Source organism: Phacochoerus africanus, chromosome 1, assembly GCF_016906955.1.
Source record: "Phacochoerus africanus isolate WHEZ1 chromosome 1, ROS_Pafr_v1, whole genome shotgun sequence".
Lineage (NCBI taxonomy): Eukaryota > Metazoa > Chordata > Mammalia > Artiodactyla > Suidae > Phacochoerus > Phacochoerus africanus.
Genome location: NC_062544.1, coordinates 83,371,452 through 83,383,833, shown reverse-complemented (window position 1 = coordinate 83,383,833; position 12,382 = coordinate 83,371,452). Strand labels below are relative to the sequence as shown.

General features: G+C 38.5%; 1 protein-coding gene across 8 annotated transcripts in view; it reads left to right on the top strand.

Moving 5' to 3' along the window:
* Positions 1-12,382, top strand: part of ANKRD28 (ankyrin repeat domain 28) — a 222,888-nt gene that overhangs the window by 197,837 nt on the left and 12,669 nt on the right. For all 8 annotated transcript variants that reach the window (XM_047768705.1, XM_047768713.1, XM_047768694.1 and 5 more), the window contains 6 exons: positions 378-404; positions 1,022-1,096; positions 4,437-4,638; positions 7,400-7,487; positions 7,703-7,820; positions 8,877-9,096. In XM_047768705.1, the coding sequence (XP_047624661.1) occupies positions 378-404; positions 1,022-1,096; positions 4,437-4,638; positions 7,400-7,487; positions 7,703-7,820; positions 8,877-9,096 (730 nt within the window). The remainder of the gene's footprint in view (positions 1-377; positions 405-1,021; positions 1,097-4,436; positions 4,639-7,399; positions 7,488-7,702; positions 7,821-8,876; positions 9,097-12,382) is intronic.

Sequence of the window (12,382 nt, the reverse complement as noted above, 5' to 3'; positions counted from 1 at the left end):
ATTTAGACTTACTCACCTTATAATTATATTAACATGGCTTCCCTTCAAGGGGAAATAAAATTCAAGGAGGGTGGGTACGTAATACATAGAAAAAAGGTCGACATACTTAGTACAGCATTTAGAGCCCTAATACAGAAATAATATTGCCTTAGGTTATTACAGTATCTTTAGACTAAAGTCTTAGACCCATGTATGTAGATTTGCAGTCTATTTATATTGTATAATTGTTTATTTTAAAACCTTAATTTTTGGAGGCAAAGGAAGCACAAGTCTATAATAGAATTCAAAGCCCTTTGTAAATAGAGAATAATTAACATTTATCTCTTTACTATATGACTACTTCCTCCTAAATGTTTTTATTTTAAATTTTATTTCAGATTGCAAGTGAAACTCCTTTAGATGTTGTAAGTATTAGTTTTCCCCCTACTATTCAGAGTGTTATAATTACTCATTTGCTCTCACTAGAGCTGAAGCCTGTTTTATACATTCTTCAGAACAAAGATAGTGACAGAAATCATGTTTGGAGGGGGTGGGTTCTTACTGGATGGTAGTTAAGTAGCATTTCCCTCAGACTCTTTAAATTTATAGCCTTCTCTCAGAGCTCTTAGGCTGTGGAATTTACTGCATCTTCAGGATAATCTGTACTGTAAAGTTGCTCAGTTTCGTTTTCATAATAAAATGGCTTGGGATTTTTAAATTCGTATTCAAGTATCAGTTTATGGAATTCCCGTCATGGCTTAGTGGTTAACAAACCCGACTAGCACCCGTGAGGACATGGGTTTGATTCCTGGCCTAGCTCGGTGGGTTAAGGATCCAGCGTTGTTTTGGCTGTGGTGTAGACTGGCAGCTACAGCTCCAGTTGGACCTCTAGCCTGGGAACCTCCAGATGCTGTGGCGTGTTCCTAAAAAGACAAAAAAAAAGTATCAGTTTATACTAAACTTGGGGGAGGGGACTGGGAATAACTGCTGTGGTATATCTAAAAGTACATTTAAAATTCTTTTTTTTTTTTTTTTCCTTCAGTTAATGGAAACCTCGGGAACAGACATGCTGAGTGATTCAGACAATAGAGCAACAATAAGCCCTTTACACTTGGCTGTGAGTACTGCCTTCATAGCCAACTTGATGGCTTATTTATGGAAAATATATCCTATCTGTTTGTGTTGACTCAAACTAGTACCTAGAACTTTTGATCCATATAGTGGTGATCATGGAGTTAAAACCTTAATAACTTTCTTAAATCAGAGAATTTTTTAATGTACTTTTGCTATGTTTCTTAGTTTTGTTTGTTTGCTTAAAACGGAAGTCTTTGAGCTTCCTCCAAGGCCTGCTCTAAAGAGAGAATATGCCTGTGATGTGAATTTTAAAATGACCTGTACTAGTGAAATGGCTTCTGACTTCTTAGGCAGATGATATAAGAGCTGTAATTCCTGTGTTATATCTATTACCTTTAGCATACTTTGTGATTTTGGTGCTAAGTAAGTTTGTGTTCATTGGTCCTTCTGTCCTCATGCTATAAAATTTAGCTACATGGTCTGTAATATTCTTTCTGCTTTTGCATGCCTCTGGATTTTTCCTCTAAATGTCCATCATGAAGGAGAAGGTCAGAAGAGAGAGTGACAATTCTTTAAGTCAAATATGGGAATGAATTACCTTAGGAAATTTCAGGCAGAGCCCAGTCTAGTTCTTTCTGCACTGAAAAGAATTTTTCTTTGAAATGAAACATTTGGGGAAAGGGGTGCTTTGAGAATCAGGAGAATTGGATACTGTCACTATTTGTGAGACCTCTGATTTTAGGTATAGTAAAATACAAGGTTATAAGGCTATATACTTAGGTTAATGTGTGTCCCTACAAGTTCAATGATTTCTTCTCACATACACTCTTTTTTTTATCTTAATATTCTCGTGGCATATTTTCTTACACTGACACATACACGTACATTGAATTTTCTGCTTTGTCTTTCTGCTCTACACTCTCCCCTCAGTACTTCCTGTTGTGTCTCAGTAACTGGGAAGGCATGCTGAAGCTTCCTTCATTCTTGCTCTTTGGGTCTTCGGAAATACTATCTATTCTGTCAGACTTGGGTAGTAAATAAGTCATCTGAAAGTGCAAAGCCAGCATGGAGAAAATAGCCATTTTTACTATGGGTGGTGAGAAATGAAGTCTGAACAGATGACTAGGCAATTCATCATTCTTATAATAATAGCACTGTCGTCTCTAGAACACTTACTAGGTGTCAGACTGAGCACTCTGGCAAATTTTTGAATACAGTAGCTCAGAAAACTTCAGTGTTCTTAACTGTTGTTTACCCCCTGACTATTGTGAATAGTGCTATTAGGAACATGGACATACTAAATACTGTTTTGAAGTGAAATGGAAACTATTTTGTCATTTTCATAATTAGGCTCAATGAAATGTGATTATATAACCATTTTTACATTTTGTATCTTTCCCTAGGAAGTTTTCAGAAATTATTTGAAAATGATTTTTTTTCTTCTAAACTCTCCCAATCTGGGACAACTTGATATGGTGAAAACACACTGGCTTGAAGCCTAAGGAAACTGGCCTTGGTCCTGCCTTCACACATAGTAGGCATGCAAGTTCATTGTCCCAGTCCATTCAAAGACATCATAAGGGGAAGACCCTGCAGCAAGTTTTTCCTGGCTCCTAGTTGTCCTTATTTTCCTTCTTTGTTTTATACCATCTTCTGTGTGTTATGTTTCTCACAGTTCCTTTTTAGCAGCATAATTTCATTACTCTGCTATTGAGGAACACGATTAGATGTGATCCTCAGACAGTAGAGCTCAGTGATCTACAGTCACTTAACTTTGAGGGAGTCAGACGCATCGAGGTCAGTAAGGCCCAGAGCAGCTTCACCTGCTGCTGGTCTGTTCTTCTATTTCCCATAAGAAGTGGCTTTATAGCCTTTCAAAACAGTGTGGGGCCCTTTTTCTAGCTAAGTATCTTCTTTCAGATTAAAAACAAATGACAGGAGGAGTTACCCTCGTGGTGCAGCAGACACGAATCCAACTAGGAACCGTGAGGTTGCGGGTTCGATCCCTGACCTCGCTCAGTGGATTAAGGATCCGTCATTGCCGTGAGCTTTGGTGTAGGTCTCAGAAGCGGCTCAGATCTGTCGTTGCTGTGGCTCTGGAGTAGGCCAGCAGCAATAGCTCCACTTGGACCCCTAGCCTGGGAACCTCCATATGCCGCGAGTGCAACCCTAAAAAGACAAAAGACAAAAAAAAAGCAAATGACAAGGGAGTTCCCTATTGTGGCTCTGTAATAACAAACCCAGCTAGTATTCATAAGGGTGCAGGATGGATCCCCAGCCTCACTCAGGGGGTTAAGGATCTGCAGTTGCCATGAGCTGTGGTGTAGGTCGCAGACATGGCTCGGATCCTGTGTTGCTGTGACTGTGGCTATGATTTGACCCCTAGCCTAGGAAATTCCATATGCTGCAGGTGTGGCCCTAAAAAGAAAAAAAAAATGCAAATGACATTTAGCTCAAATATGGTAGAATTTTATATTTTTCAATTCCCTAATGAAAAGTTCATGTGGTAATTTGCAGTTTGCTTATATATGCTAAGCAAATCTTCTTGCTCTGGAGAGTTCCCGTTGTGGCTTAGTGGGTTAAGAACTCAACTAGTATCCATGAGGATGCTGGTTCAATCCCTGGCCTCGCTCAGTGGGTTAAGGATCCAACATTACTGTGAGCTGCTGTATAGGTCATAGATGAGGCTCAGATCCCTCATTTGCTGTGGCTGTGGTGTAGGCCAGCAGCTGCAGCTGTGATTCAACTCCTAGGCTAAGAACTTCCATGTGCCACAGATGCAGCCCTAAAAAGATAAAATAAAAATTTTAAATAAAATTGTTGTACTGCTAAGTCAGTGCCTGGCACGTGGCAGTTATTCAGGCAGGGTTCAGTCTGAATATTTTTCTCTGGAAAGAAGTGCTTATTTTTGAGATATGGTATGTTATAGGAGGGGATAGGCATTTTAATTTGAGAAATCAGAAGATCAGTGTACTAGCTGAACTTCAGTTGCCTTAAGCATAATAACGTTTTATCAGAAGATAATTGGAGCCCTGCACTGTGAGGAAAACACAGGCTTTGGAATCATATAATGAAAGCTTTCATTGAAATCATCATTGAATGTCTGCTATGAACCAGACATTGTATGCTCATGAAAAAAATCAGTTGTCACTTGAACTTTTATTATTTATGGAATACGAATTCCCTAACACTGTAGCCCACTATTTGATTATTAGAAAAATTTGTAGTTACTTTCTTAATCATCAATGTAAAAGTTTTGGGTTGTCTCAAACATAATGACATGAAGGCAAGTTTGCTTACTATTCTTTTATGTTTTCTAGGGTATCTAGGAAGTCAGTCTGAGTATGTGTTTTTTCTTCATTTATGTTTGTATTTATTCCTAGGCATACCATGGTCACCATCAAGCACTAGAAGTGTTGGTACAGTCTTTGTTAGATCTTGATGTGAGAAATAGCAGTGGAAGAACACCCTTGGACCTTGCAGCATTTAAAGGCCACGTGGAATGTGTGGATGTACTCATTAATCAGGGAGCTTCAATCTTAGTCAAAGATTATATTTTGAAGAGAACACCTATACATGCAGCAGGTGTGTCAGATACCGTGAATGATTTTATTTACTGCTTTCTGTCTAATACTCTTTTTTGAGTTATTGTATCTTGTACTACCGGTAGTTGTTTTAACATTTTTTTGGCCATGCCTGCAGCATGTGGAAGTTCTGGGACCACAGATTGTACCTCTGCCACAGCTGTAACCAGAGCCACAGCAGTGTCAACACAGGATCCTTAACCCAATGAGCCACAAGGGAATTCCCTTAACAATATTGACTTTAAAAATTCTAATGATTCTACTCTTGGGGAAATGCCAACAGCAAGATTCTGATCACTTAGAAGCTCCCTCTATGGCTCAGTGGCTTGGATCTGGCATTAATGTGGCTGTGGTGTAGGCTGGCAGCTACAGCTCTGATTTGACCCCTAGCCTGGAAACATCCATTTGCTGTGGGTGCCACCCTTAAAAAAAAAAAAAAGAAAAGAATCACTTTAAAAATTATTATCTGGAGTTCCCATTGTGGCTCAGCAGGAACAAATCTGACTATCCATGAGGATTCGGGTGCAATCCCTGGCTTCGCTCAGTGGGTCAGGAATCCAGCATTGCTGTGAGCTGTGGTGTAAGTCACAGATACAGCTCTGATCCCACATTGCTGTGGCTGTGGTATAGGCCAGCAGCTGTAGCTCTGATTCAACCCTAGACTAGGGTCTTCCATATGCCATGGGTGTGGCCCAAAAAAGCAAAAAAAGAAACCCAGAAACTTATTATTTACCTTAGAAATTGTATTCTATTTTATGTTATGTTACGTTATTTTGCTTTTTATGGCCGCACTGTGGCATATGGAGGTTCCCAGGCTAGGGGTCAAATCAGAGCTATAGCTGCCGGTCTGTGCCACAGCTGCAGCTGTAGCAATGCCAGATCTGAGCCAAGTCTGCCATGCACACCATAACTCACGGCAACACCAGATCCTTAACCCACTAAGCGAGGCCAGGGATTGAACCCGCAACCTCATGGTTCCTAGTTGGATTCATTTCCACTGTGCCACGATGAGAACTCCCAGAAATTGGATTTTATATAAAAGTCTTCTAAAGTACTTTATTAGCCAACAAAATGCAGTATTTTTTAATGCATTGATGGTAATTATTTTAGATTAGTACATGCTTTCATTTAACAATCGATAAACGTTTATTTTACTTACAGTACCGAAGTTCTTCATTAAACATTTAGTCAGACAGGAATTACAAAGCACTTGCTTACACAAGAACTACCTTGGTGTCGTTTTTTGTGCTTTGTGTTGCTGTGGATGTGTGAAAATGCAGAAGCGTGTAACCATGGCACTCTGATGACCTGGTTCCTACTGTGTATCACTGGCAGATTCACATTCACAACTTACTACAGGCAGTGTTAATTCTAAATAATGACTTCAAGACTAGTACATGTGAAGAAATCCTTGCTGGGTATTTTTCTCATCCCCAGAAGGCCATCTTCATATGATTAGATTCATTTCACTTGAATCTTTTTATTTATTTTTTTTTTTTATTTTTGCTTCTCTGGGCCTCACCCACAGCATGTGGAAGTTCCCAGGCTAGGGGTCCACTCAGAGCTACAGCTGCCAGCCTACACCACAGCCACGGGAACACCAGATCCCCAATCCACTGAGTGAGGCCAGGGATCAAACCCACACTCATGGTTCCTAGTGGATTTGTTTCCACTGTGCCACAACGGGAACTCCAAATCTGTTTTTATAGAGTGATTCTTAAGGACACAGTTGAATGCACATATGGGACTTTGCTTCTAGTCATTTGGAAGACTTGCATTTTAGAAGGTTATAGGTAACACCCACTGTTGCTTCAGAGCAGCCTCTCAGAAACTGTCAGATCCTCAAGCAGGGCTCAAGATTAAAATTTTAATAATAAAAAGTCCTAATAAATATGTATATATAAACTGCTACATGTTAAAAAAAGAACTAAGCAGTCAAAATGCTATTATTTTCTGTTACTCTGAAAAAAGTTGAGTTGTCTGTTATTCTGCACCTTGAAAAATAATATTGTCAAGCACATGATTTGCAGAGTTTTCATGGAGTGTTTGCAAAACACTAGTGAGTCCCTCAGAAGTGGCTAAGCAGTGCCATGTGGTTTATAAGTCCTGTCCACTTAAACAGTTACAGGTTACTGACAGCACCCCCCAGTCAATGAATGCAAGCCTTGGTTCTGTAGATGCCTTTCACACTTGGAGACCTGCTGGGGAGCATCTCACTCCAAAGGCATGAAAGGAACACTGGTTCTGGAGGTGAGCCAGTCCTTTCTCCAGGGATCTTACTCCTCATGCTCTGGTTATTGAACTTAGATGACAAAACAGTCATCAGTAGCTGTTGTGACTGGGTATCAATGAATCCACTAAAAAAAAATCAAAAATGATGAGTCAAACAGTGTTTCCTTGAAGCGTCTCCAAGAATCACATCTAGAATCCATCTAAAAGAAGGAGGACTTTCACTATCAGGGATAAAAATATTTCCCAGACTCCCTCCGTTGGCTGGAAGCAGACCACCCTTCCCAACTACATCACCACAAATTATATCTAGAAAATGTGATTTAAGATGGACATTTTCAGAGCTTCCTTGTGGCCTAGCAGATTAATCATCTGGCATTGTCACTGCTGTGGTACAGGTTCAGTTCCTGGCTGCGGGAACTTTTGCATGCCATGGACACAGCCAAAAAAAAGAAAGATAGACATTTTCTATTTTATTATTGTATGTATATGTACAGATGTAATTGCTGAAACTTTTAAATATCACTTTACAGCAACAAATGGGCACTCAGAATGCTTACGACTACTAATAGGAAATGCAGAACCACAGAATGCAGTAGATATTCAAGATGGAAATGGACAGTAAGTTTTAATATTTTTTAAATTATTTTTAGTTTCTTTGCCAATCTTCATATCTTTGCCCCTATTTTAGTAAGTCTGTCATAGTATGTTATCTGACTAACATCAGGTACAGTTTTTAAGTATACTTCAAAGTTGTATGGCAAGCAGCCCAGCACAATGTGTTTTTTAATGGACGGGGTCTCTGTGATGATTGAGCTGCTCCTGTTGTTGCCTAGGACTCCACTGATGCTGTCTGTGCTCAATGGGCACACGGACTGTGTCTACTCACTGCTGAACAAGGGAGCAAACGTAGATGCCAAAGATAAGTGGGGAAGGACGGCATTGCACAGAGGGGTAAGCAGAAATGTTCTCATTTCCTTTCTGAAAGTTTTTAGGATTTCATTTTACGTAAATCTGAGCTAGGCTGTGTTTGTATTTTTCCTCATTAAATTTTTACCAATTGTGGGGTTCCCATTGTGGTGCAGTAGAAACGCATCAGACTAGGAATCATGAGGTTGCGGGTTCGCTCCCTGGCCTCACTCAGTGGGTTAAGGATCCAGTGTTGCCATGAGCTGTGGTGTAGGTCTCAGATGCAGCTCGGATCTGGCGTTGCTGTGGCTGTGGTATAGGCCAGTGGCTACAGCTCTGATTAGACCTCTATCCTGGGAACCTCCATATGCCAAACGGTGTGACCCTAAAAAGACAAAAAAAAAAAAAAACCTTACCAATTGTCATTATGTCTTTCACTATTTTAGTTTTTGAACCACAAAGCACAACTTAATCCAGAGATGAATAATGTTAAAACAAAATTTTAAGACCCTAAAACCTTGAGTAGCATTTGTCAGTTTAACTTTTTTCCATTATCACAGCTATTGTTTTATACATTGTCTTAATTTTTTCACCTTTGAAGTATTATTTTCATTGAATTAGAAGTTCCTCTATTCTTGTTTTTCGTATTACTTTTGACAAAGTCACTGTTTCAACTGAATTTTTAAGCTACTTCCAATAAAATACTGGGTTAATCAAAATATGATAAATGCCTTGATTGGTGAAAGTTTATGGGAATTTTGACTTAAAATCCTTTGTTAGGAAGTTCCCGTCATGGCTCAGTGGTTAATGAATCCGACTAGGAACCATGAGGTTGTGGGTTCAATCCCTGGCCTCACCCAGTGGGTTAAGAATCCGGCGCTGTGGTGTAGGTCGCAGACGCGGCTTGGATCCTGTGTTGCTGTGGCTCTCATGTAGGCTGGCAGCTACAGTTCTGATTAGACCCCCAGCCTGGGAACCTCCATTTGCCACAGGTGCGGCCCTAGAAAAAGACAGAAAAAAAAAAATTCCTTGGTTAGGTGTAAATGGCATGGAGAGCCCAACATAGTGTATTCAGCTACATGCAGATAATTTTTCTTTCAGGCAGTCACAGGCCATGAAGAGTGTGTAGATGCATTACTTCAACATGGTGCTAAGTGCTTATTTCGAGACAGCAAGGGCCGGACACCAATACACTTGTCAGCTGCTTGTGGTCACATCGGTGTTCTCGGAGCCCTTTTACAGTCAGCAGCCTCTGTGGATGCAAATCCAGCCCTAGTGGACAATCATGGATATACAGCACTTCACTGGGCGTGCTACAACGGTTAAGTATACAAACGAAAACCCACCTTACATGCCTGTTATATGTCAAGCAGAAACAACTAACTGTAACACATTCTGGTATTCATGAAAATGATATAAAAATGATGTAGTTATAAGAAGGACTTATAAGATTAACAGAAAGTCTGGGAATAACCTACCATGTTAGTTACAGCTTGCTGCTGTCCCTTGTCATGCTAAAGCCAAGATGCTGATTGTCACAGATGGTTTGATTTAAGCAGTCACTAGTTTAAAAGTTCAGAGTTTGCTTCAACAAGTATTTTGCTGTTTTTGTTTTGTTTTTATAATATTCTTTCCAGGGTCTTACATAGTCTGTATTTTTACTACATGTTTCTTTCTTAATGTACTTGTATTAGGAAAGAAAATGACAAAGGTAAGAGAAAATGAAAATAAATCAAATTCTAAGCTGAAATCTGTATGTTTTCTATGCATGTTGTAAGTTAAAGTCTTTATATCAACAGTAACTAGTATGTTCAACATTTTAAGGGAATAAAATCTTAATAGAATAAATCATAGAAATAGAAACTTTAGAAACTTTCATGGTTATAAACTTGGCTGCATGATTTTAACAGACTTACTTTTAAGCTTCCTGGAGACTAACTGCCACGGTTATTCCTTTTATAGATAGGCTCACTGAAGGTCAGTTAGAGAAGTATAAAGCTGTGTTTAAAGAGTTGATGTTGAAAAATGAGATTTGGCTTTTGAAATGTTACTAATTAAAATACTTTATGTAACTTAGCATGATGATACTAATATTTTCATTGTGTCGGGCCATAGATTTGAACATCTTAGAAAACACTTGGGTAGATTATGTACAGTGTAAAACATCAGTCCTGTGAAAGTGTGTTTGCTTTTAGGGTTTTATCAGGGGTATGAGGGATTTTTTAATTTGTTTTGAATTTCAGTATAGCATTCAGATTAATGCTAGTTGTAAAGTATCTACAAAACTAGTTCACAATTCTAACAACGTTCCGTTAAAATTTAGAGAAAATAAAAATTGCCTCTTTATATATATAATGCCCATTTGCTTTGAAAAATAAATATAATGGCTATTCTAAAACTCAGTTCCTATCATGGCTCAGTGGTAACGAGCCTGACTAGTATCCATGAGGATGTGGGTTCGATCCCTGACCTCACTCAGTGGATTAAGGATCTGGCGTTGCCGTGAGCTGTGATGTAGGTCGCAGACGTGGCTTGGATGCCACATTGCTATGGCTGTGGCATAGTCTGGCAGCTGTAGCTCCTATTCAATCCCTAGCCTGGGAACTTCTATATGCCGTGGGGGTGGCCCTAAAAGGCAGAAAATTAATTAATTAACTAAGTAATTGCAGCTGACTCCCTCCCGGAAACAAGGTTTCTATCTTCTGTAGTATGCTGCATCATGGTTCTTTATTAGGAGTCCTTTTGGCAAATAATTTTGAGTTGCAGTAAAAGAGAAATCTGAACCTCGAGAAATTACTGTTTAAGTAAATGTTTTCATAAGCGTTTTCTTGATAAAATAGTTCTGTTTTCATATTAATCCTTGTATCAGGATTCTTTTGCTCTGAGAAAGTTTTAGTCTCTTCTTGAAGGTCATCCTTTTGGTCATTTTTCAATTCGGAGTACTGATGGTGCCATAGAAAATCTGATGCTAATTTAAATGCCTAATTTAATCAGTTTCCTTTTCACTACCTCAGATCCTTAGCCAGAACAGTTTTGAAGACTATAAAATCTTTGGATTTCAACTCTCTTTTTCCTTTTCTACTCACTAAAGTTAGTATTTAATGATTATAGCAAAGTGGTAAAAGATTAGTCTGAAGTCAGAGAAGATTCTGTATTTTGCCACTGAAATTGGTTTGTCTTAGGATATAACTTGACATCTTGAGAACCAAAAACACCTTTTTTTATATAATTTTTTTCATCGTAGCTGGTTTACAGTGTTGTGTCAATTTTCTACTGTATAGCATGATGACCCTGCTACACATACATGTATAGATTCTTTTTTTCTCACATTATCATGCTCCATCATAAGTGACTAGATATAGTCCCCAGTGCTACACAGCAGGATCTCATTGCTTAAAAAAAATCTTTTGACATAGTACAAAAACATCCACAGATGTGAAATTTGTTTAAGAAGTCAGTAAGATAAAACTCTTTTGAAGCAGAATTTTATTTGTTCTTTTTTTGTTTTTTTAATGTATTAGTAAGAATTTAACCATTGGGAAAAAATTACACAGTAAGGTATTTTTCCTCAGGTAGAGCATTTAGTTGTAAAAATACTGCTGTAACTGTCCATTGGGGAGTTATTACAACATTCCTACAAGGTCTTTCCAGGGAACACAGTTTCCCTGAAGTGAGTTCCTCTTCTTTCACTGCTGAATTTAGACTCTGAGCACATTGTGTACAAGACACAAAATTTTGCACAAACTACATTCCTGGTTGCCATTTAAAGATCATAACAGATGTGTCTAATTTCCAGGCTGTAGCAAAATTGTGATGATTCTGAATTGAGCTGGAAGGAATTAGATCTTTGTTGGCTATATGCAATAAGAGACTATACAGGCAGCCTAAAATTAATACCATATTTGTAGCCAAAAGCGTATTTTATAATTTGGCATTCTGCAAGTAGAATATGTAAAATGGTGTTATTACTTTGACTAGTAATGTATGGCTGAAAAAATTGAAAGCACTCCAACAGAACAGAAAACAACCTTTCTCTCAAAATTAAAATGGAATTAAGGCAGTTTGAGAAGAAAACTGTTTATGCATACTCAACTTTAAAGTTCAGATTTTCAGTTTAAGGATTCTTTCAATCACAGAACTTAAGAATACTTAGATGATCTTGTATATTCCTTTTTTTAAGTCTATCAATTTTTATGAAGTTATACGCATCTTCAGACATGAGAACAGTTTTATCCTTTATAAACTAAGACACAAAGTGAAGAATTTCACAGCTTGACATGACCCCAGTAATGACTGCTGGAGATAACCCAGAACCCCAGAACTCCCTTTTAGCCATCCATAATCTACTCAGCTAGTGATTCTTACACTTTTCAGTCTCAGGACCTATGGCTTTTCAGCTATTACTATTTACTGTATTGGAAATTAGAACTGAGAAATGTAAGCATATTTTTAAAATTTATTTTTAAATAATAACCCATTCCATGTTAGTTTGCAGTATCACCCTGGAGCTCCCCAGACCACACCTTGAGAATTGCTACCCCAGGAAGATAGGAGACTCTCAAATCAATACTGGATAACTTGCCTAGGCTGCTTGGTTGGTCATGAGT